At 43.7% G+C, this 26,648-nt stretch overlaps 1 protein-coding gene across 1 annotated transcript; it reads right to left on the minus strand.

The window, feature by feature from the left end:
• Window positions 1–547: 547 nt before the first annotated feature.
• Window positions 548–26,364, minus strand: LOC140721631 (uncharacterized). Its single transcript, XM_073036442.1, has 7 exons — window positions 26,341–26,364; window positions 15,363–15,458; window positions 12,767–13,126; window positions 12,046–12,212; window positions 4,713–4,884; window positions 4,540–4,605; window positions 548–552 (listed from the first exon to the last, which is right to left on the minus strand). The coding sequence occupies exons 2-7, from the start codon at window positions 15,370–15,372 to the stop codon at window positions 548–550; spliced, it is 780 nt and encodes a 259-aa protein (XP_072892543.1). The 5' UTR covers window positions 15,373–15,458; window positions 26,341–26,364.
• Between the last annotated feature and the right edge of the window lie 284 nt (window positions 26,365–26,648).

Raw genomic sequence — 26,648 nt, forward strand, 5'->3', positions numbered from 1 at the left:
CCCTCCTGCTTCAAATCATCCACCATTGTTCCTGTACCTAAAACAACTAAGGCAACATGCCTGAACGTCTGGCGTCCTGTCGCACTCACCTCAATAATAAGCAAATGCTTTGAGAGACTGGTCATGGACTACATCTGCAGCTTGTTACCACCCACACTGGACCCTACAATTCGCCTACCGACACAACCGATCAACAGATGACACAATAGCCACTGCTCTGCACACCTCCTTAAACATATGGAGAAGAGGGATGCTTATGAACCCTGCATTAACTGCCCTTTCCCCTTCGCTCGCCTGACGGTAACCCAATTACCTGTGCCCTGTTCCTTAGGAGTAACTACCTCCCGGAAGCTACTATCTATAATCTGCTCAGTCTCCTGAATGATCCGGAGGTCATCCAGCTCCTGCTCCAGTTCCCTAATGCGGTCTGTTAGGAGCTGCAGCTGGATGCGCTTCTTGCAGGTATCGTTGTCAGGGACACTGGATGTCTCCCTGACTTCCCACATCCTGCAAGAGGAGCATTCCGACATCCTGTCTGGCATATTCTCTAGTCTGAACAAAAAAAAAAGAAAATCAGAAAAACAGATGGCTGAGATGGTTGAGGACGTTTGGGATGGGCCCCAAAATGCTAACGATTTTCTATAGGGCACAATTTTGTGCATCCTGACTGGCTGCATCACTGCCTGGTATGGGAACTATACTTCTCTCAATAGCAGGACTCTGCAGAGACTGGTGCGGACAGCCCAGTGCATCTGTAGATGTGAACTTCCTACTACTCAGGTCATTTCAGAGATAGGGGGTAAAAATGGGCCGAAGGATCATTCTGGACCCAAGTCTCACCAAGCACAAACTAGTCCAGCTGCTACCATCTGGGAAATGGTACCGCAGCGTAAAAGCCAGGACCAACAGGCTCCGGGACAGCTTCTTCCACCAGGCCATCAGACTGATTAATTCACGCTGATGCAACTCTATTTCCACAATTGTATACATAAATACAGACTCACTGCACACACTTTACTGTAATCGTGCTGCTGGCGCAGAAAAACAATTTTCACAACATGTTTCCGTGATAGTAAACCTGATTCTGAGAATTTTTGTCTGGCTGTTGTCTCATTTGTTTTAGTTCTGTTATTCATCATCCTCATACCGTCCTCGTTCATATCAATCCAAGTGCACTCCAGTGCACATGGGGTTTTCTAGAAATTGTTATTTAAATTCTTATTTTTCCTTGCATATTTTCCAGATCTGTTTCAGACCAGGATATTACACCAAAATTATACGTCAATATGGGCACAGTGAGTCTTTACTACCTTGGTTATATTTTTACTGTTCAGCTCTGTTTGGCAGATTTTCTTGATCCTTGATGCAAATTCAGATTTTCTTCAGCCCTAAAGTAAATTTTGTTGGAAGGTTTTCCTTTAGCACACGATTATCTATTTTTTTTTGCCTATTGATATCCTAAATATATGTTTCATATTCTGTTGCATTGTTACCTAATGCTCTGTTTGATATTCTACTGGTTCGACTGCACCTTTCTTTATGTTTAATCATGTTCTGTACTTTTCTAGTCTGAAGTTCATGCTCATATCTTTGGAAATTAGTTCCATTATTTGAATTATTTGTCTTAGCTTTACTGATGCAAGAGCAAATAATTTCAATTCGTCAATGTATAGCTGTGTCAGGGTATATTCGTATTTTTTTGCTGATTTGATAACTGATTTTTTTCCGTTTCAGTAAATTATGACAGGGTTTAAAGCCACACAAAATCATAGTGGCCTTAGTGAGTCGCTCTGGCAAATCCCTCGATTTATTTTGATAAAAATATGAACTCCAAGATGGCGGCGCGACGCAGCTTACATCGGCCACTCCAGAGCTGATTATCTGTTATTTGTGAAGCAGGGTGCCGTGCGCAATCATAATCGATTGAAAAACGGACGTGGGAGCACGGAGGAACATCGGGAAATCTCCAGGAAGACCTTCTTCGTTGCTGCTGCTGCTGTGAGGTCCGGGACTCTGCTGGGAAGAACAGGCCCCCAGTCCTCGGGTCGCGTTGCCGATGACCCTTGGTGGGGTCATCTTAATACGCACGGCAGAGGATGGTGCTCGAAGAAGCTGTACCGGAGGGGATGGTGGGAGGCTCGGAGGTTCGACGGACTCGGAGCCCGATGCGGTCAGGTCGCTTTCGGTGTGTGCTGCGTCTGCGAGGCTGAGTCGGGCGGCGCGGTGGAAGTCCATAGCGGGGGTACTCCCTTCTGCCGCCGGTGTGGGATGGCGAGTCTGTCGGGACCCTGGGGACTTGTGGAAACTGTGTGGTGATTTCTTTTGAACTTATAGTCCTTTAACATCTTTGGACTACTTTACTGTGTCCATGGTCTGTTTTTTTTAATCAATTATGCTATTGTTTGCACTGTTGTAACTATGTGGTTTTGTGCAGGTCTTGAGCTTTAGTTTTTGGTCTTGTTTTGTCTGGTGGGTTTGGAGCTCCTTTCCGGGGAATGCGCTAAGACGGTAGCGCGATATGAATACGAACTCTGGACTGGGGATTGCCAAACGTTATGTGGATTTTCTGGTGTAGTCTGTTTTGTCATGTGCTTTTGTGATATCATTCTGGAGGAACGTTGTCTCATTTTTTAACTGCATTGCATTTGTGGTTTCTAAATGACAATGAACTGAATCTGAATCTGATAATGGTGGTTGTTCCTTTGTGGTTGTTAATAGGAAGATTATTGTACACCAATGCTTCATCAGATGTTGCCGAAATTTCACAAGTATTGGATGAATTTTACATATATTTGGAACTTTTAACCATGTGAGGGAGAGAAGCAATTGTTTTTTGATAGACAGTCTAACACTGAAAGATTTCTGCTTTCCATAGGGTTTGAAATAGAATTACATAATCTGTTCTCTGTTGTCCATCCCCTAACGGAATTCATTCTGCTCTCCTGTGAGTATATTGTGGTTACCTGAGTAACTTGTTATTAGTTACGAGATGCACGATGCTACCATTTTATATATAAAATTGTCTTATTAATAATAAGAGCCAATAATAACATAGGAGGTGGTCTTAAAGCTGTCCTTGAGGCTGGTGGCACATACCTTCAGCCTTTTATATCTTCCGCCCCATGGGAGTATGAAAGAGGGAATATTTGAAGTGGTTTAGGGTTCAGTAGCAAGGCTTTGGGTCGGGTTTGTGTCTTGCCAGCTTGATTGAGTTCTTCCAGGAGGTGACAAAAGTGATGGATGAAGTTACACATGGATGTTGTCTATTTGTATATTGGTAGAGTCATTGACAAGGTCCCACATGGGAGGCTCATACAGAAAATTAACATGCTTGTGAACTGAGGTGAATTGTCCTGGCTGGCGGGGACCCATATTGGGAGAAATTTCTTGGCTGGTGGGTGGTGAGTCTGTGAAATTTTTGTCATAGACGGCTGAGGAAGACAAGTCATTGAATATATTTAAAATGCAGGTCGATATGTTCCTGATTAGGAAGAATGGGATAGTGGGGTCGAGAGGAATTGAAATTCACTAAGCCGAATGGCTTAATTCTGCTCCTAGATGTTATGGTTTTAGGGAGCATCTGGAGTATTGTGTTCACTTCTGATTGTCCAGCTCTTGGAAGGATTGGAGAGGGTGCAGAACAGGTTCATCAGGATGTTGCCTGGGTTCGGTGGCATGTGCTACAAGTAGAAGTTTGATAAACTTGGTTTGTTTACTCTGGTGGTAGAATAGAGATCTGACTGAGGTGTACAAGTTTGAGAGGTAAGAGTTTGGGTCATCAGCCTGTATTTTGTTTGTTTATTTTTACGTAAGACTGGTGTCTAATACCAGAGGGCATTTGGTTAAGGTGAGATGGGGTAAATTTACAGCAACTGTGGGTAGTTTTTTCACAGAGTAGTGTGTGCCTGGAATTTACAGTCTGGGTCGTGACGGATGCAACTATGTTATAGATGCCCCTAAATATACGTGAATGTGCAGGTAATGCAAGGATATGGTCAATAATATAAGAGAGGATACCAACGTTCCTTTTTTTCTCATTCCCAGATATATAAAGAGTGAAAAAAAGGGAGAGGGTCGATATCGGACCACTAGAAACTGCTGTTGTAGTTGCAGTAACGGGTGAAAAGGAAATGCCAGACAAACTCTGTGCAAGTCACTAGCAGAATTCCAAAAGGTAAAGATCATCAGCAAACAGAATTGCGTGTAGTGCTATTACAAAGGAAAAGGGGCTTGGACTATGAAAGGTCTGAAGATAGAAAAGTCACCTGGACTGGGTCATACAGTGTATCAGGAGCCTGCCTCGGGTGTGTTGGGATTCCCAGAGCGTTAGGACCTGAAGTGAAGGCTTCATCAGAACCAAAAGCTGGATTAATAGAAAAATGCAAAGTAGAATATTCAGGTTGCAAAGAGAGATTCTTTGAATTGTTACTTGAATCCAGAGATCAGTGAATGATTAATGTCGAATTTTGATTCCCAGGCTTTGCCAAGTCACAGACTAACACTTGAGATGTGGTTTGAACTGTGCATTTTATCACTCACCGATCAGCTGAGTGGGTAATTCAGATAAACCTTGGCCGATGTTCATGTATTCCTGTGGATCAGGACCTGTTTAAATATTTAAAAAAATCCATGGAAACAGAGCTAAAATAATTAAAATAACTAAAATGTTTATCTCAATGTGCCTTTGTGTTCAGTACGTGGTTTTAACATACCGAGTTCCTGTATTTCCCTCAGTATTCTGTCCAACTTCGGTAACTCAGTCCTCCACATCAGAAAGGATTCCCACATCGCCCTCCGTGCCCGGGAGCCTTTGCCCATCACCAAACTGAGGAAGAGTCTGGAACTCTCTGTCCGGTTTCCCTTCTCTGTCAGTTCAGTGACTTTCTACAAAAGGAAACAATGGACTTATTGTGGAGCAGACAGACAGACATGGAGAATGTGCAGGAAAGTATCTGTTCATGGCCCCAGTAGCTTCAGAACAGATGCAGTCACTGGGCTGTTGCCTCATCCTCTCTGGGTTCAGTCATTAACAGAGAAACAGTAACTGAAGGAAATTCTAAATCAATAGTGTGTAAGAATAAGGATACACTGACACTCTGCGGTAGATGCAATGTGATTAATTTACTTGTCCATCAATGTGCAACATTACATCAAAAGATGTAACAACAAAAACGGAAAAGAGGAGAGAGCGAGAGAGCAAAAGAAAATGGATGGTTGGCATCACTGAATCGAGGCAGAAAGAAGATGATTTTTGGGTGCTAACATCCAAGGTTACATATTAAATCGAAAGGATAAGCAGGTGGGTGAAAGGGTTGGGTTGACTCTGTTGTCATTAAAAATGAAAGGTCCTGAGAAAGAGGTGATATCGGATTGGAGAATGTAGATGTTAAGAAACTGCATAGGGAAAATGACCCTGGTAGAAATTATATACAGGCCGGTTAACAGTAACCAAGATGTGATCTACAAATTACAACAGGAGCGAGAAGAGGCATGTAAAGAGGTGAATGTTAAAATAGTCATGGGGAATTTCAATATGCAGGTAGCTTTGGAAAATCAGGTCGGTGCTGAATCCCAAGTGAGGGAATTTATAGAATGCCCATGAGAACGCTTTTGAGAGAAGCCTATGGTTGAGCCCACTATAGGAAAGGCGGATCTGGATTCTGTGTTGTGTATTGCACTAGATTTGATTAGGGAGCTTTAGCTAAATAAACCCGTAAGAGGCAGTGATCATAAAATAGCAGAACTCAGCCAGCAGGTTGAAAGGGAGAAGGTAAAGTTAGAGGTATCAGTGCTACAGTAGAATAAAGGAATAACCTCGGCATGAGAGAGGAGCTGGGCAATAATACATTCGAAAATGACACTAACAGGGACAATGGCAGAGCAGGAATGGCTGAAGTTTCTCGGAGCAATTCAGAAGGTGCAGGACAAATGATCACAAAGATGAAGAATTATTCTAAAGGGAGGATGATCAACCGTGGCTGACGAGGTAGTCAAAGCAGCACTAAAGCAAAGGAGAGGGCACAGAGTATTACAAAATATAGTAGAAAGCTGGAGGACTGGGATGTTTCTACAAATCAACAGAAGGCAATTCAAAAACCGTAAATAGAGAAAATATGAAATATGAAGGCAGGTTAGAGAATAATGTAAAATAGCTTACCAAAACGTCCGTCTGATATATGAAGAGTGAAAGAGAGGAAAGTGGATATTGGGCCATTGGAAAATGACAGTGGAGAGGTACTGTCAGGGGACAAGGAAATGGCGGAAGGTATTAGCAAGTATTTTGCGTCAGTCTTCACTGTAAAAACACTAGAACGTGCCAGATATTTGAGAATGGCAGGTGGCAGAAGTGAGTGTATTTGCAATTATTGCGGAGAAGGCGCTCGGGAAGCTGAAAGTTCTGAAGATAGATGAGTCCAGATCAACTGCACCCGATTGCTTCTGAAGGAGGAGGCTGAAGAGATTCTGGAGACATTAGTGACGATCACTCAAGAATCACTAGATTTTGGAATGGTTCCGGAGGACCGACCATTTTAAATTATAGGCCAGTTAGTGTGATCAGCTTTTGGGAAGATGTCAGCAGTCGAATATTGAGGATAAGGTTTCGGGGTATTTGGACGCAGGTGATAAAAAAGGCCAAAATCCATGGAAGGGAATCTTTCCTGACGGAACTGTCCGAATTTTTTGAGAGAACAGCATGCTGGGTCGACAACGGAACGTCAGAGCAAGTTGTTTACTTGGACTTCCCGAGGACCTTTGACCAGGTGTCCCACATGACGCCATTTAACAAGACAAGGGCCGACAGTAGGACAAGAAAGACACTGGCATGGATAGAGGATCCATGTTTTCTCCAGACAGATTTGTCTGACTGTCAGGAAGCACAGCATGGGAACAAATAGGGCTTTCTCTGGTCGAATGTTGGTGACCAGTGGTGTTCTGCATTGGTTGGGTTTGGGACAGTTTCTTTTTCCGTTATGTCAATGATTTGAAGGCTTTATGGCCATTATTGTGGGCGTTACGAAGATATGGGGAGGGAGGGGAAGTGTTGAGGAAGCAGGGATTTCGCGGGAGGACATGGACCTATGAGAAAATGGACACACCAGTGGCAATTGGAATGTAGTATAGTGAGGTACGTGGCCATATACTTTAGCAGAAATAATGAAGACGTAGACTATTTTTGAATCTGGGAGAAAATTCAGAAATCAGAGTTGTAAAGATTCTCTGGAGACCTAGTGCTGGATTCCGTGCAGGTTGAGTCTGTGTTAGGAAGGGCAAACACAATGTTAGCATTCACTTCGAGAGGATCAGAATATAAGAACAAGCACTGGCCAGACCGCACTTGCATATTTTGATCCCATGATCAGAGAAAATATGTGATGGCATTGTGAAAAATCCAGAGAGGAATCTAAACTAACAGAACCAGTGATATTAAACCATATTTTGATGGGAATAGTTCCTGGCTGCACCTGTACTGGCTGGAGTGTAGAAGGATGAGGGGGAATCTAATTGTAACCTGTGGAAAATCGAAAGGCATTGAGAAGACGTGGAGATGATGTTTCAAAGTGGGGGAGTCTAGAACCAGACGGAACAGCCTCAGATTAGAGGGACGTCCATTTAGAACAGAAATGAGGAGATTATTTAGCCTAGGAGTAGTGAATCTGTAGAATTCATTGGCACTGACAGCTGCGGAGACCAGGTCATTGAGTATATTTAAAACAGAGGTTGGTATCTTCTTGACTAGTCTGGTCAGCAAAGTTCGCTGGGAGAAGGCAGGAGAATGGGGTTGAGAGGGATAGTACATCACCCATGATGTAATGGCGGAGCAGAATCGATGGTCCTAATGGCCAATTGTGCTCTGATGTCTTATGGTCTTATGATGTGTAAAGACAAAAGAAGATTAAGAAATGTCAGTGCGGCTATCTTATAATGGAGATGGTTACTGCCTGGCACTCATACCGTAAAATGGTGATCACTTCCTGAATGCAGGCATGGGTTTCCTGATTAACTGAGGAATTATAAATTAAACATTGAATAGTCTTCAGGCAACATACCCCTATGATGGAATTAAAGTAACTGAATATGGATGGGCTTAGGACATCGCTCTGAGAAATAAGAGAGGCAGCGTTTAAGGGTAAGCACAACACTGTGGGCCGAAGGGCCTGTACTGTGCTGTATTATTCTATGTTCTATGTTCTGTGTCCCGGATTTGAATGATTGATCTCCTAGAACAGATACCAGAAGGGAATTGGAAAGCTTTTCCATAACACGAATAATGGACAACAATTATGGAACAAATCAGCATGATTCCCTTATGGTCCACTGCACTGTAAAATAATCCCTCAGTTTCACTGCTACCAGATCTGAGGAGTTACAGTTGTGAAAGAAATTTAACCAGTAAAGCAGACGTCTCCAGATGATGAATTTATAGATCAGCATCATATTTACAGATTCTTGCCTTTGGATAATGCCTGTGTGATTCATTACAGACAGCGCCAATGAATCCCAACGAGAACAGAGTTACTCACGGGTGTAACACACTTGATTTTCTAATACCACTCATGGCTGAATAGGTCAGATCTAGGACAAGACAATCACTGTTTGTGAGCTCCAAGGAGAGTGACCTGAAATGGTGTGACCCTGTCTTTCATTAGTCAGATATTCAGCAAGTTAGCAGGTTTTTTTTTTGTTTGCCCCTTCCCTTTCAGGAAATCCTATTGATCTTCTTCCCTTTCAGGACAACCTGTTGATTTTTTGGGATCATGAGATACCAGCCTGTCAGCAGATTTATTTTATGTTTTGTGCTTTCTTCTGCTCGTTTAGATCAAACTATTGATGTTTGTGGTCATGAGATATCAGCTTTCTGCGTGATCTTTCACATCTAATTAATATCAGAGATTTTCGAGGAAGTTACCAGGAAAGTTGATGAAGGCAAGGTTGTGGATATTGTCTTCATGGACTTCAGTACGGTATTTGACAAGGTCCCGTATAGGAGGTTGCTCTAGAAGGTTCAGTTGCTTAGCATTCAAGAAGTAGTAAACTGGATTAGACACTAACTTTTCTGAAAGAATCCGGAGTGTCACTATAGACTTGCATTTCTGATTGGCGCCTGTATCTCGTGTAGTTTCACGGGGATCGGTGCTGTGCTATTGTTGTTTGTAATCTATATCAATGACCTGGATGAAATTACGCTTAACAGCATCAGCAAATTTGCAGATGACTCCAACGTTGGGAAGGTGCAGTTGACAAAGAGGAAGACTACACGAGCTTGCAGTGAGATCTGGACCAACTGGAGAATGGGTTTAAAAGATGCTGATGCAATTTAATACAGACAGGTGCAAGATGTTGCACTTTGGATGGACCAATCAGGGTAGATCTTACACAGAGACTGGTATAACAAAGTGATTTGGGAATACAGGTACATAAGTAATTGAAAATGGCGGCAAATGTTGATAGGCTCTGAAAGAAAGTTTTTTTAGCGCATTGACCTTCATAAATGAAAATATCGTGTACAGTAAATGGGCTATGATGGTGCATAAGACGTTGGCGAGGCCTAATTTGGAAATTATGTGCAGTTCTGCTCACCTACCTACAGGGCAGCTGGAAATAAGTTTGAAAGAGTACACAAAAAAAAACAAGGATGTTGTCAGGACTAGAAGACCTAAGTTATAAGAAAAGAGTGACCGTGTTAGGACTTTATTCATTGGAACGTGGAAGATTGAGGGGAGATTTGAGAGAAGTTCACACAATTACATGGGGGTATAGACAGGATAAATGCAAGCACCATTTTGTACTGAGGTAAAGAGGTACTACAACAAGAGGTTATCAGTAAAGCGTGAAAGGTGAAAAGTTCAAGGGGCACAAAGGTGAAACTTGTTGATTCAGAGGTTGTTAAGAGTGTGAAACTGGCTCGCAGTGCAAGTAGTGCAAGCGGTTAAACAAAGTCTGGATAGATCCATGAATGTTAAGGGTATAGAGCACCAATGGGTGAAGGTCAATGGGAGTAGGTAGTTAAGTAGTCCAGCACGGAATAGATGGGCCAATAGGCCTGCTTCTGTGCTGTACTTTTCAATGACTATGACAAATCAGCCACACATTGTTTGGGAACTCACGGAGCCAAGACCAGGTGTGGTTAGCAGTTTTCCCTCTGTCAAGTACCGCAGTGAAGCCGGTTGGCTCAGTTTACAATCTGACAGTTTAATATTCATCCTGGATTAATGAGATGAGGTGAATCTGCCCGATGGTTCAAACAAGATTTGAAATTAGTTTCGGACTGAATGCCTGTTCGAAGTCCAGATATATATAACACCATATAACCATATAACAATTACAGCACGGAAATAGGCCATCATGTTAGTCGCATTCCATCCCTGTCCATATACCTATCCAATTTTACTTTAAATGACAATACCGAACCTGCCTCTACCACTTCTACTGGAAGCTCATTCCACACAGCTACCACCCTCTGAGTAAAGAAATTCTCCCTCGTATTATCCTTAAACTTTTGCCCGCTGATTCTCAAATCATGTCCTCTTGTTTGAATCTCCCCTACTCTCAATGGAAAAAGCCTATCCACGTCAACTTGATCTATTCCCCTCATTATTTTAAATACCTCTATCAAATCCCCCTCAACCTTCAACGCTCCAAAGAATAAAGACCTAACTTGTTCAACCTTTCCCTGTAACTTAGGTGCTGAAACCCAGGTAACATTCTAGTAAATCTCCTCTGTCCTCTCTCTATTTTGTTGACATCTTTCCTATAATTCGGTGACCAGAACTGTACACAATACTCCAAATTTGGCCTCACCAATGCCTTGTAGAATTTTAACATTACATCCCAACTCCTATACTCAATGCTCTGATTTATAAAGGCCAGCATACCAAAAGCTTTCTTCACCACTCTATCCACATGAGATTTCACCTTCAGGGAACTATGCCTCATTATTCCTAGGTCACTCTGTTCTTCTGCATTCTTCAATGCCCTACCATTTACCATGTATGTCCTATTTTGATTATTCCGACCAAAATGTAGCACCTCACACTTATCAGCATTAAACTGCATCTGCCATCGTTCATCCCACTCTTCTAAGTGGCCTAAATCTCTGCAAGCTTTGAAAACCTACTTCATAATCCACAACGCCACCTACCTTAGTATCATCTGCATACTTACTAATTCAATTTACCACCCCATTATCCAGATCATTAATGTATATGATAAACAACATTGGACAGATCCCTGAGGCACACCACTAGTCACCGGCCTCCAACCTGACAAACAGTTATCCACCACTACTCTCTGGCATCTCCCATCTAGCCACTGTTGAATCCATTTTACTACTTCAATATTAATACTTAACGATTGAATCTTCCTAACTAAACTTCCGTACATAACCTTGTCAAAGGTCTTACTGAAGTCCATATAGAGAACATCCACTTCTTTACCCTCGTCAACTTTCCTCATAACCTCTTCATAAAATTCAATAAGATTTGTCAAACATGACCTTCCACGTACAAATCCATGCTGACTATTCCGAATCAGACCCTGTCTATCCAGATAATTATATATACCATCTCTAAGAATACTTTCCATTGATTTACCCATCACTGACGTCAATCTTACAGGCCCATCATTGCTAGGGTTACTCTTAGAATCCTTTTTAAACAATGGAACAACATGAGCAATACGCCAATCCTCCGTCACCATCCCCGTTTCTAATGACATCTGAAATATTTCTGTCAGAGTCCCTGCTATTTCTACACCAACTTTCCTCAAGGTCCTAGGGAAAATCCTGTCAGGACCCGGAGATTGAACCACTTTCATATTCCTTAAAAGTGCCAGTACTTCCTCCTCTTTAATCGTCATAGTTTCCATAACTTGCCGCCACTGCTGATAAATACAGCAGGTGAGAGAAAAGCTGAGGCTCCCCACCTTAACAGCTGAAACCAAGTCAGAGATCAAAGTCTCCATTGCCAGGTAAAACGCCAAGAATGTGAAGATTAATTTTGGTCACTATTCTCAGCAGTTCTGTGACAATGCACAAACTAAACTCACCTCATTTTCTTCTCTACTGAAATATCCCTCCTTTCTCAACATCGAACCGAGTCTTTCAACCTTTGCTTCAATTGCTTGTTGGAGTCTGTCCCTGTAGAACTTTGTCAGTTGGTTCAGTCGATATTCCTCCCCCTCTGCCAGGAGGTCAGAGATGGTAAACTCTGGCTCTGTGAATATAGAAAGGAAAATGTAGGGTTGTACTCAAATATCCCTCGTCTCCACCGCTCTCACCCAACTTAAAAATAAAAACATGACTTGAACCTGCTCACAGTCACAAAAATGGATTGATTCCCCATCTCCAACACTGACCTTAAAACCCAACAAACAATGTCCGAGGCATTAGGTTAATAGAGGGGCAAACCAGTCATCCCCCATCCCACCCACTCACCTATTTCAGTTTTGGATGGGCAATAAATGCTGGGACTGTAGGTAATATTCAGTTCCCGCAGATACCCTTTCCATCCTGGCGAATACATTTCCCCTGATTCACATCCTGGAAACACTCTTCTCATCTGCTCAGTTGCATTTCCTCCATTGCACATTCTGGAAATCCTCAGAGCAGGTCGTGCATTTCCTGTAGTGGGGTAACGGCTGCCGACTACACCACATGTACCACACCCACGCATTCCCTCTCTCATCTGATCAGCCCTCGAAAAAGGCCTCACCTTTGTCCTCCTCCCTGCCACATTCTGAGAACCCATCAGTCTCATATTTCACTCACCTGCTCCTTCTTGGGGACTTGACAGTTCTGTGTTCAATGAGCTTCCGAGCCGAAAGACGGTCGCCTCCCTTGTGCCGGTTCCAGGGTCCAGATCGGTGTCTCTGACGTCACTGTCTCTGGGCTGACAGACAGTCGCCTCGCTTGTGCCGGTTCCAGGGTCCGGATCGGTGTCTCTGACGTCACTGTCTCTGGGCTGAATTTGCTCCTCCTCCTCTGCGGCCGGACCGCATTCCATTGGGACATCGCTCTCAATCTGACCCTGCTTTGGTACCTTGCTTCCCGTGTCCAGATCATCTTCCCTCGATGATCCGCCTGTTAAAATCCTCTTCAGTCTTATCGCTGCTCGTTTCAATTTCCCAACTGAAATAAGTGATGAATTGCAGGTTATACGAGTATGATTTAGATCTGAGCAAAACTGATTCATGCTGCAATGGAGCCGAGACTCAGTCTGACCAGATTTGGAGTGGAACTGTGCTGGTTATTGTGAAGCGTACATCCTGCCAGGTGACCATCCCAATAAGCCGGTAACCAGACACATTCACTCCCAGTAAAATTACAGGACAGACACAGTAATATTAATCACTGAATTCACTGCAGTTGAACACACGGATGACCACAGGATCTTAATCTGACGGTGTCAGGTGACACTGGGAAATATCACTGCGATTATCTTCCACAAGCTAAAATCTTCCGGGTTCACTTACTGTCCAGTAGTCTGTGTCACACGCCGACCAACAACGGGATTACACATGGCCCAGTCTGCTGGATCACACATTTTCCAATCACTTTGTAACACGATGTCCAGTCCCCTTGGTCACAGACTGACCATTACCTTCAGACGCACATCGTCCGGTACCCTGGGTCGCAGGCTGACCATTCCCTTGAGATCTATGCTGACCGCTCCACTGGTTCCCATCTTATCCCCCGCCTGATGATCGTCATGTAACAACTATGCTAGTCATTGGCAAAGTCTCGCTGAGAGAGCTCTGCGTGTAGCTGCAGTTGCTAATCTATAGGATGGACGTGATTAAGCTGGAAAGAGTGTAGTGGAGAATGACCACTACGGTACAGACAGACAGACATACTTTATTGATCCCGAGGGAAATTGGGTTTCGTTACAGCCGCACCAACCAAGAATAGTGTAGAAATATAGCAATATAAAACCATAAATAAATCATGACAAGTGGAAGTAAGTCCAGGACCAGCCTATTGGCTCAGGGTGTCTGACACTCCGAGGGAGGAGTTGTAAAGTTTGATGGCCACAGGCAGGAATGACTACCTATGACGCTCGGTGTTACATCTCGGTGGAATGAGTCTCTGGCTGAATGTACTCCTGTGCCTAACCAGTACGTTATGGAGTGGATGGAAGACATTGTCCAAGATGGCATGCAACTTGGACAGCATCCTCTTTTATATGTTTCGGCTTGGACAGTTTGTCCTGGAGCTCAGGAGCCTGAAGAGTGACCATATACACATCATATATGAACATAAATAATCCGGGTCGTAGATAGGGTAGATGGTCACAGTCCTTTTCCCAGGGTAGACTTGAGTGCAGAAATTTAAAAGGGACCAAAGGGGTATTTTTTCACGTGGTGGGTGATGGGTATGAACTACGTGCAGCCAAAAGAGGCTGAAAACACAAATAAAATTACAAAATTGAGAGCATGCGAGCAGGAAAAGGGATTGAAGTTCACAAGGAAAATTTGGGAAAGGCTACAGGAAAATGGGACATTTAGATCAGCATGAATTAGAAGGGCCGAAAGACCTGTTTGTAGGCTGTATCTTTTTTTTTTGTTGCACCTGGAATCACAGATTTGAGCACAATCACAATGCTTGCAGGTGACAGAGACATTAGGTCATTGGTTATGCCGGGTTTCCCAGCAGGGATCCTGGGAATTTAAATTAAGGTAGAAGATCACTTCAAGAGGGAAATATTTAGTAACTCACGTTCCCAATTTCTCCACTGCCCGTACATTCACTTGGCTATTTACAGCAAGCTGCCTCCTGATCTTCAGCCATTCCCAGCACCGGCAATGATCTCCACTCCGCTACAGAAAACAGATTTCGGAAACACCCCTCTTCTCCATTGCGTAGCAGCCAATAAAAACCCGAGGGATCTTGATAGCTTTCTTTCCAAACCCTGAAATGCTGTGTTATCATAGAATCTCTGAAATCCCGGAAACGCTCCTATCATCTGGCGTTGAGTTTTATGAATGAAAGTTGGCGATGTCTTACACATCAGGGCCTGTCTGGAGGTGAAACGGACCCTGAAATTGAACATTCACATAAACCACGAGACCGCTGTGACACTGCTGTCTGTGTTTCACTTACGACCACCTGATCCAGGAGTCCCTGCTCCTTTCACTCAGGTGAAGTTTTGTATGATGAGCGGAGTGATTCGACCATTACTGGTGCCAGGTCCCTGCGCTGGAACTGTTGGGTTGATCAATTACTCAAGGCCGCTTTACCAGTGGGATAAATGACACTGCTTGATGAAAGTTTTCTATGCCCTGTTAACATCTGTGTAAGTTTCTTCATCTGAACTACTGTGTACAAACGCGAGAAAAGTTTAATTCAAAAATCCCGGTGATCATACCTGCGTCCATTCTGATTCTAACTGACGATTGTTGATTGTCGTCGTCTTGTTTACATTCTGCTCCGGGTTTTGGAAACTCCACCTGCTGGTGATACCCTGAATTACACAACAAGCAGACAGTGAGTCAGAGAGAGTTCGATTACTTTGCAAGTGTAAAAGTATTTCCATCCCCTGTATCAGAGAAGCAGTTGGCTTGGGTACCAAGCATTCCCCATTATCAACACCTTCCACACGATGTCTATGTCTGTCCGCTGATACCTGGCGCAACTACTGACAGAGTCACAGAGCAACAGAGCACAAACATACACCGTTCAGCTCATCGAGACAATGCCAATCACAGTGCCACCGAGATGGTCACAGTTTCCTGTGATGGGGCCATCTCCCTTCTGTCCTTTTCACTCCATCTACACACCCCAACTGCTTTTTGAATTATGGAACTGCACCTGGCTCATCCACTTCCTCTGGCTGTTTCCTCCACATGATCCCCAACATCTGCATGAATCCGCTGCTGATCAGATTGGCTTTGCAATCTCTTTACCAGCCCCTGTCCATTTAGATCCCCTAGATGCTACGATAACCTTCTCTGTTAAGTAATCCTTGTGCAACCGCATCCAAATCATTGCTATAAAATAACGAATATCAAAGGTCCCAACTTGTAGCCTCACGGCACACCGCTAATTACTCGCCTCCATTGCGAGGAGAAATCTTCAACCACCACTCTTTGCTTGCTACCTTGAAGATAATTTTGAATACATCCAATTTGCTCTCTCCGGACAGCATGGGACCTGATCATCGAGACCAAGCTGTCATGTGACACCTTGTCAAAGGCTTTACTGGTCCCATGCGCAACATCCATGGGAACATAACTTTGAATTCCCACCTCTGCTAATGTCACGTTCACAGGTTCTGACAATGTAATTAGCAGAAAAGTACTTGATGAGGCCAAGGTATGTCAATGTCAATTATGGGTTGCCATGTACTAGTGAGGACTGAATAAAATGCAATGTTGGGATATTTTGCTTTATAAATGGTCTGTTCTCAGCAGAGGCCTACGCGACGATATATTCGAGGGTAAGTATATCACTGCACATTGCAATAGCCAATGGGATCAAGGGCATGTTGCTGCAGTCCATGGTAACTCCACATTTCTACAATCACTACAACACGACACACTTGGGGCTTCTTATAAAGGGAGGAAATTGTCAACGCATTTTAAGATGATTATAAGGTAACAAGGAAACATCAGAACTGACCAAAAGCTACTTCAGATGATGCAGCACCTTCAAATGAGCAAACACTCAGAGAATGTGAGTGACTGTAAAGAGCTGTGCTTCTGAAAGCACATTACCAGACCTGAAGCAGTTGGCTTGGGTACCAAGCATTCCCCATTATCAACACCTTCCACACGATGTCTATGTCTGTCCGCTGATACCTGGCGCAACTACTGACAGAGTCACAGAGCAACAGAGCACAAACATACACCGTTCAGCTCATCGAGACAATGCCAACCACAGTGCCACCGAGATGGTCACAGTTTCCTGTGATGGGGCCATCTCCCTTCTGTCCTTTTCACTCCATCTACACACCCCAACTGCTTTTTGAATTATGTAACTGCACCTGGCTCATCCACTTCCTCTGGCTGTTTCTCCACATGATCCCCAACATCGGCATGAATCCGCTGCTGATCAGATTGGGTTTGCAATCTCTTTACCAGCCCCTGTCCATTTAGATCCCCTAGATGCTACGATAACCTTCTCTGTGAACAGCAACTACACATTTTCATTTTTCAATCTTTTTGTTGATTTTCAAATAAAGAATATACAAATCAGAGAAAAATCCTTCCAGTCATCTCCGAACCTTCATGGATAAGGATTTTCCCCAAACAGAATAAAGAAAAATAAACAAACAAACAAACAAACAAACAAACAAATAAATAAATAAATAATCGCTTTTTTAAGCCATCAACTTTGGATAAGGCTTTTTTAACATGGAAAATTAAGGGAATAAAAACTTTTTAGATTTGTTTTTAGAAGACTGTTTAATGTCTTTTTCACAGTTAATGTATAAATATGATATCTTTAATACACATTGTTTCAGATATTTACAGTTTAAGAATTTTTAATGTGATTTTTACCGAATTACCCCTCGGCCTGCTCTTTAAATTTGGCTTATGCTGTTTTTCAGTTTAAACCTTTTCAAAAGCGATTAATAACTATCATTTATAAACAGTTAATGAATGCTCGCATGTCGCCTAATGATAGGGTTCAACGCGTCTGGGAAGTAGAACTTCAACATTCACTTTCGGATCATCAATATAGTAAAATTGTTTATTTAGTTAATAATTCATCTATCTGCGCACGCCATATCTTAATTCAGTTTAAGATAGTACGCAGGGCCCATATGTCCAAAGATAAATTGGCGTATATTTTTCCTAATATAAGCCCTATTTGTGACAGATTTAACGCAGATGTAGCTACTCTAACTCATATGTTTTGGTCATGTGTAAGCTTAAACAATTTTTGGAGGGATGTGTTTGGAATATTTTCTAAAGTTATAGACGTGGATGTTCAACCTAATCCACTTACAGCTATTTTTGGGATTATTTCAGAGGAAGCAAGCAACGTGTCTGCTTCCGCCCAACATGTGATAGCTTTTTCAATCTTATTGGCTCGGAGAGTTATTTTGCTACACTGGAAAGAATCTAACCCACCTACTGTCTTTTATTGGCTCTGCTCCATCATGTCATGTCTAAGCTTGGAGAAAATTAAAAGCCGGTCATTTGATACATCCTTTAATTTTGAGCAAATCTGGCGACCCGTTATTCAATATTTTCACATGACTTAATTTATTTTTCTTTATTCTCTTTGGGGAACAGCAACTACTAATGTTGTGCATTCTACGAACTTACCTGTTAAGTAATCCTTGTGCAACCGCATCCAAATCATTGCTATAAAATAACGAATACCAAAGGTCCCAACTTGTAGCCTCACGGCACACCGCTAATTACTCACCTCCATTGCGAGGAGAAACCTTCAACCAGCACTCTTTGCTTGCTTCCTTGAAGCTAATTTTGAATGCATCCAATTTGCTCTCTCCAGACAGCATGGGACCTGATCATCGAGACCAAGCTGCCACGTGACACCTTGTCAAAGACTTTGCTACAGTCCCATGTACAACATCCATGGGAACATAACATTGAATTTCCACCTCTGCTTAATGTCACGCTCACAGGTTCTGACAATGTAATTAGCAGAAAAGTACTTGATGAGGCCAAGGTATGTCAATGTAAACTGTTGGTTGCCACTTGCTAGTGAGAACTGAATAAAATGCAGTGTTGGGTGTTATGAAGGATGAACAACTCTGATGGGCAGAAGGGTACAGTGTTGCCCACGATACCCCCCCCCCCCCCCCGGGAGAATCACAAACTGCTACTGTTACCACGCTGCTAATCAGAGAGAAAGAGAGACAAAGGGAAAACATACTTGGACTGGAACATCTGTATCAGATAAGGGAGAGATAACACCGGGAGAGAGAGACTTGTTGTTCCACCATACTATGACTCCTGAAAGACTTATGGCTCCGGAGAGGGCTGTTTACTTGGTACCATTCTGTTCATTAAAATTCCTCAGTGGACAGCCGGAGTGGGCTGATTTGATGGACAAAGCCATTCAAAACTGATTGACACCTGAGACCCCATGAGTGGGGATAAAAGTGAGGTCTGGGGAGACACCCCTCAGACACACCAGGAGACACACTAGTGAGCACTGCTTAAGTGTTGGAACCCACGAGAAGGTGTGGGGCATCGGAGACCGAACAAAGGATCGGTCAGTTTAACTCACAGTGTTATAACAGGGCCGGTGGGGGCTTGATTGTGTGTCCGCCCCTGCCTGTGTGACGAGTGCACCACAGAAGAACGGTCTAGCTGAAGCACACAGGGGTCATACCTGAATGGCCACAACAACACATCGATGGATCAAGACCGTAAAAGAAGGTTTGTCTGGCAATAGCTGTCACTGTTTGCTCTCTCTCTCTCTCTGTCTCCACCGATTAAAACACAAGAAGCAACAAGTACCGCTACTGTTGCTATGCTGCTAATCAGAGAGAGAGAGATGTGAGAGAAAACATGCTGGAATTGGAACATCTGCTGCAGATAAGAGAGAGATAAAGCGGGAAGTGAGACTTGTTGATCTACCATATTATGACTTCTGCAAGACATGGCTTCTGAGAGGGTTGTTTATCTTGTACCATTCTGTTCATTAAAATTCCTCAGTGGACAGACGGAGTGGGCTGGTTTGATGGACACAGCCATTCAAAATTGATGGTCAACTGAAACCCTGTGAGTAGGGATAAAAGTGAGATCTGGGGAGACACCCTTCAGACACATCAGGAGACACACTATTGAGCACTGGTTGAGTGTTGGAACCCAGTTGAAGTTGTGGGGCATCGGAGACCGAACAAAGGGATCGGTCAGTTTAACTCACAGTATTATAGCAGAGCCGGTGGGGGCTTGTGTGTGTGTCCACTCATGCTAGAGTGACGAGTCCACCACAGAAGAACGGTCTAGTTGAAGGACAGAGGGGTCATACCTGAATGGCCACAACACATCGACGGATCAAGACCGTAAAGGAAGGTTTGCCTGACAATAGCTGTCACTGTTTGCTCGCTCTCGCTCTCTCTCTCTCTCTCTCTCTCTCCACCGATTAAAACACAAGAACCAACAACTACCTCAGCACGTATGAACTGAACTGAACTTTATATTCACAAATGACAATTCATTATCCCCTAGACATCGATAGAGCTTGTTTATTATTGATTATTATTATACCCACTCTTTTAGGTTTAGTTTTTGCTAACGTGTATTATCTATATATTTGCATTGTTGATATTGATTTGTATATTTTACTAATAAAGACTGTTTGAAAATAGTACCACCAGACTCCAACGGATTCTTCTATTTTTGCTGGTCCGACCCCCAATTATGGGGTGCGTAACAAATTGGGGGCTCGTCCGGGATATGAATAACAAAATGTGGGGCCAGTGAATCGGGCTGTAAGTACATTATTTGATCTGGTTGCGTGGGTAACCAGACAGGAAACTTGAATAGATGGATATAGACAAATGTTTAGAAAGCCCGACTTTGAAGGCGCTAGAGGATGCCACAAAGACGAACTTGGTGAATATTGCGAAACGATTAAATCTCACAGAGGTGAAGTCGTCAATGAAAAAGTGGGAGATACAGAGGGCCATAGCCCAGTATTATATAGACAAGGATGTGTTCCCTGAAAAGAAACCAGTTGTTGGGGTGGCTCAGTTTGAGATGGAAAAATTAAGGTTAGACGCGGAACAGAAGAAAAGGGAGTATGAGCTCCAGCTAAAGGAGTTAGAGGCGAAAAGGGAGCCGGAAAGAGCTGCCTGGGAGAAGGAAAAGGCTGAAAGGGAGATGGAGAAAAGGGAAACGGAGAGAGATAGGCAGCATGCGCTGGACATGGAGAGGTTAAAGCTACAGGGAAAAGAGCGGGTGGAAGGCTCAGTTAAGAAGTTTAATGTTAGTAGGGAGTTTAGGTTAGTACCTCCGTTCGAGGAGACGGACGTTGATAGTTACTTCTTGCATTTTGAAAAGGTGGCAGTGAATCAGAAGTGGCCCAGAGATCAGTGGGTGGCGTTGTTGCAAAGTGTATTAAAAGGAAAGGCTCAACGGGCATATGCGGCGTTGTCCGAGGGGGAGTCTGTGGATTATGAGGAAGTAAAACAGGCTATCCTTCGGGCCTACGAGTTGAAGTAGGGGTGCGGCCAGAATTACCGAGAGACCGCGTGGACGTCCTTCTTGGTAATGATTTAGCAGGTGGTGACGTGTGTGCAGCAGTGAAATTAACAAGCAAGCCTGTGAGTGCTGAGGACCCGCCCCTAGATTCTAAGATCTATCCCGCATGCGCAATCACTCGCAGCATCTCGAGAAAGGCAGCTGAGAAAGAGGACAGTTTAAATGAGTCCAGTGTTGATTTGGCTGAGCCGTTTTTACCGACCTTGTACCAAGAGGGGTTAGGGGATGGTAAAGCGGAGAATAGGGAGGTGAAAGAGAATAAAGGAGAGGAGGTAGACATACCCTTAGCAAGGAGAGAATTTATAAAGGAGCAGAGACGTGACGAGGAGCTTGTGGCATTGAGAAAGTCAGTTCTTTCTGAGACAGAACTGGATAAAGAACCAGAGGGCTACTACCTGAAGGACGGAGTGTTGATGAGGAAGTGGAGGCCGACCACGGTGCCAGACGATGAGGACTGGGCGTTGGAACATCAGGTGGTAGTACCGAAGGGGCATCGGGATAAAATTTTTAACTTAGCTCATAAGAGACATCTAGGGGGACATTTGGGAGTAAGAAAGACTGTGGATAGGGTTATGAAAGATTTCTGTTGGCCAAAAATGAGGAAGGATATAGCTGATTATTGTAAAAGGTGCTATACGTGTCAGGTGGTAGGAAAGCCGAACCAGATTATCCCTAAGGCACCTCTCAGACAGATACCCGCTTTTGAGGAGCCTATCTCCCGAATCATTGTGGATTTTGTGGGTCCTTTGCCCAGAACAGCGAGTGGGCGGAAGTACGTCATGACCATGCTGTGTGCCGCTACACGATTTCCAGAGGCTGTGCCTTTGGGGAATATTAGGACCCCTGCGGTGGTGAGGGCCTTCATTAAATTCTTTACCATAGTGGGGCTACCTAAGGAAATACAGTCGGATCAGGGGAGTACATTTACATCCAGAGCATTTCAGCAAATGATAACACAGATGGGAGTTAAACAAATTTTAGAGTCTCCATACCATCCGGAATCTCAAGGAGCGTTGGAAAGATTCCACGCTACACTAAAGACCATGATTAAAACTTATTGTCAGGAAAACGTTCGAGACTGGGATGATGCATTACCACTTCTGTTATTTGCAGTAAGGGATACGGTTCAGGAATCTCTGGGGTTCAGTGCGTTTGAACTCGTTTTTGGTCACAGGCCCAGAGGACCTTTAACCCTACTTAAAGAGAAGTGGTCCAGTCCGAAAGTTCAAGTCAGTGTGATTGGCTGTGTTTTAAAATTCCGGGAAAGACTCCATAAGGTATGCGCCTTGGAAAAGGAAAATTTAAAAGAATCCCAGACGAGAATGAAGCAATGGTATGACAAACGTACCCGAGAGCAAGGATTTCACGTGGGCGATAAGGTCTTGGTCCTATTCCCGGTAGTTACCAACCCCCTACAGGCAAGGTTTCAAGGACCATACAAAGTAGTTAAGAAAATAGACTCGCTGAATTATGTGATTGAAACCCCTGATAGACGCAAGCCGAACCAGTGGGTTCATGTAAACCTGCTGAAAGGTTATCATGAAACGACCCCCGCGGTGCTCGGTGCAGTCACGGAAACTGATGAAGCAGAGAGGAGTGTTGAGGAGGAACCAGAGCGGTTTGAAAAGGTAAGTATAAAACCCACCAGACTAGAGAACTCAGCTATTCTAGCCAACCTTGCTGATAGTCAATCACTTAGAGCCTGAACAAAGAGAGCAATTAACACAGCTCATTAAACGGCATACAGATTTATGTCCAGATGTTCTAAGGAGGTGTAAAGGAACAGAGCATGATGTCATTGTTACCTCGACCCAGCCTATTAAACAATCCCCTTATCGGATGAATTTGGAAAAGAGCAAGCTAGTGGAAAAATAAATTGAGCATATGCTAGCTGCTGGTATAATTCGTGAATCCTCTTCTGCGTTGGCCTCTCCCTGCTTAGTAGTATCGAAACCGGACGGTACCATAAGATTCTGTACCGATTACAGAAAGGTGAACGCTGTCACGCCGACAGATGCTTACCCTATCCCTAGGGTGGACGATTGCATTGATAAAATGGGGAAAGCGAGGTACATCACTAAGATTGACTTGTTAAAGGGATACTGGTGCGTTCCTTTAACGGACAGGGCTCGAGAAATTTCAGCCTTTGTCACCCCATCCGGGTTTTACGAGTACAACGTCTTGCCGTTCGGAATGAAAAATGCACCAGGGACATTCCAGAGGATGATTGACATGGTGATAAAAGGGTTAACAAATACCAAGGCTTATGTTGACGATGTGGTAGTTTGGAGTGACACCTGGGATGAGCACATTGAGGCTGTAGAAAACCTGTTTAAAAGAATTTCTGCAGCCCAACTTACAGTGAACCTTGCAAAGAGTGAATTTGGTCATGCCACAATCACCTACTTGGGGTATGTGGTAGGAGAGGGGCAGTTGGCTACTGTGCAGGCAAAACTACAGGCTATTTCTGAGGTTCCTGTACCAACAAATAAAAGACCCTTGAGAAGATTTTTGGGCATGGTGGGGTGCTATCGAAGATTTTGTAAGAACTTTGCTGATATCGCCCTCCCGCTTACAAAACTCCGACGGAAGGAAGAAAAATTTGTGTGGAACAAATCTTGTCAGGATGCTTTTGACAAGTTAAAAACCATACTGTGCCATCACCCTGTGTTAAAGGCACCTGACTTGTTGGAACCTTTCTCCCTGGCGACTGATGCCAGTGATGAGGTTGCAGGGGCAGTCCTATTGCAGAAAGCAGGGGATGGAGTGGAACGCCCAGTAGCGTATTTCTCTCGGAAGTTCAAAGTGCAACAGAGGAATTACTCTACCGTAGACAAGGAATTGTTGGCACTTGTTTTGGCAATACAACATTTTGCAGTGTACATTTGTTCACCACAAAGACCCTTAATTGTTTATACAGATCACAACCCTTTGGTATTCCTGGCTAACATGAAAAATAAAAACAAGAGATTACTAAGTTGGAGTCTGATGCTCGAAGAGTTTGATATTCAGATACAACATATTAAAGGAAGTGACAATGTAATCGCTGACTGCTTATCTAGATGCTAAGTTGAATGTATATCTGTATTGCTTTGTAGTTAAAAACACTTCTGTAATTCCGTAAGACGCTGTATTAGTTAATTTTCCCCTATGGTGAAAATTCCTAGAAGGATGGGGGTGTTATGAAGGATGAACAACTCTGATGGGCAGAAGGGTACAGAGTTGCCTATGTATCCCCCCCCCCACCCCCCACCCCCCCCCCCCCCCGGGAGAATCACAAACTGCTACTGTTATGACGCTGCTAATGAGAGAGAAAGAGAGACAAAGGGAAAACATACTGGGACTGGAACATCTGTATCAGATAAGGGAGAGATAACACCGGGAGAGAGAGACTTGTTGACCCACCATATTATGACTCCTGAAAGACTTATGGCTCCGGAGAGGGCTGATTACTTGGTACCATTCCGTTCATTAAAATTCCTCAGTGGACAGCCGGAGTGGCCTGGTTTGATGGGCTAAGCCATTCAAAACTGATTGACACCTGAGACCCCGTGAGTGGGGATAAACGTGAGGTCTGGGGAGACACCCCACAGACACACCAGGAGACACACTAGTGAGCACTGCTTGAGTGTTTGGAACCCACGTGAAGCTGTGGGGCATCGGGGACCGAACAAAGGATCGGTCAGTTTAACTCACAGTGGTTATAGCAGGGCCGGTGGGGGCTTGTGTGTGTGTCCGCCCCTGCCTGTGTGACGGGTTGCACCACAGAAGAACGGTTCTAGCTGAAGGACAGAGGGGTCACACCTGAATGGCCACAACAATACATCGATGGATCAAGACCGTAAAGGAAGGTTTTTGCCTGGCAATAGCTGTCACTGTTTGCTCTCTCTCTCTCTCTCTCTCTCTCTCCCTTCTCTCCCTCTCTCTCTCCTCTCTCTCTCTCTCTCTCTCTCTCTCTCTCTCTCTCTCCTCTCTCCTCCTCTCTCTCTCTCTCTCCTCTCTCTCTCTCTCCACCGATTAAAACACAAGAACCAACAACTACCTCAGCACGTATGAACTGAACTGAACTTTATATTCCACAAATGACAATTCATTATCCCTTAGGCATCGATAGAGTTTGTTTATTATTGATTATTATTATACCCACACATTTAGGTTTAGTATTTGCTAACGTGTATTATCTATATATTTGCATTGTTGATATTGATTCGTATATGTTACTAATAAAGACTGTTTGAAAATAGTACCATCAGACTCCCAACGGATTCTTCTATCTTTGCTGGTCCGACACCCAGTTACGGGGGTACGAATATCAAAGATCCCAATTTGTAGCCTCACGGCACACCGCTAATTACTCGCCTCCATTGCGAGGAGAAACCTTCAACCAGCACTCTTTGCTTGCTACCTTGAAGCTAATTTTGAATACATCCAATTTGCTCTCTCTGAACAGCATGGGACCTGATCATCGGGGGCCAAGCTGTCATGTGACACTTTGTCAAAGGCTTTACTGAAGTCCCATGCACAACATCCATGGGAACATAACTTTGAATTTCCACCTCTGCTTAATGTCACGTTCACCAGGTTCTGACAATGTAATTAGCAGAAAAGTACTTGATGAGGCCAAGGTATGTCAATGTAAATTATGGGTTGCCATGTGCTTGTGAGGACTGAATAAAATGCAGTGTTGGGATATTTTGCTTCAGAAATGGTCTGTTCTCAGCAGAGGCCTACGCGACGATATATTCGTGGGTAGGTATATCACTGCAGATTGCAATAGCCAATGGGATCAAGGGCATGTTGCTGCAGATCATGGTAACTCCACCTTTCTACAATCACTACAGTACGACGCACTTGCGGCCTCTAATAAAAGTAGGAAGTTGTCAACGCATTTTAAGATGATTATAACGTAACAAGGAAACATCAGAACTAACCAAAAGCTACTTCAGATGATGCAGGACCTTCAAATGAGCCAAAGACTGAGAGAATGTGAGTGACTGTAAAGAGTTGGGCTTCTGAAAGCACTTTACCGGATCTTTAGTGATTGGAGAGGCAACTGGTATCTCTGGGCACATTCAGTCCATTCCATCTATTTTCGTACCTACCTTGGTACAGGTAAGTGATGTCTAAAGGACCAGTGTTTGACTAAATGAGACTCACCAAACTTTCTCCTGACTGAATTAATGGAAAACTGAGTCAGAAGAGTTCCTCTCCTGTTGATGCTCTCAATCCTCGGGCTGGTTCATTGTTGCTGCCCCCGTCGTCTTCAGTTGTGGTTTGCTTCCAGTCGTGGACTTTTCTTCCAATAAATCTCTCACCCGCAGGTCTAACTTTAACCAGAGAGATAATGAAGCACATTAACAATACAAATGAGAGCAAAACGTTTCTGCTCAATGTTCCAAAAGCGAATCTCACTGAAATTTAAACGCTGAAGACAAATAAAAAGAATCTCATTGAACAAATCTGTA

This window comes from Hemitrygon akajei, unplaced genomic scaffold (genome assembly GCF_048418815.1).
Source record: "Hemitrygon akajei unplaced genomic scaffold, sHemAka1.3 Scf000058, whole genome shotgun sequence".
Taxonomy (NCBI): domain Eukaryota; kingdom Metazoa; phylum Chordata; class Chondrichthyes; order Myliobatiformes; family Dasyatidae; genus Hemitrygon; species Hemitrygon akajei.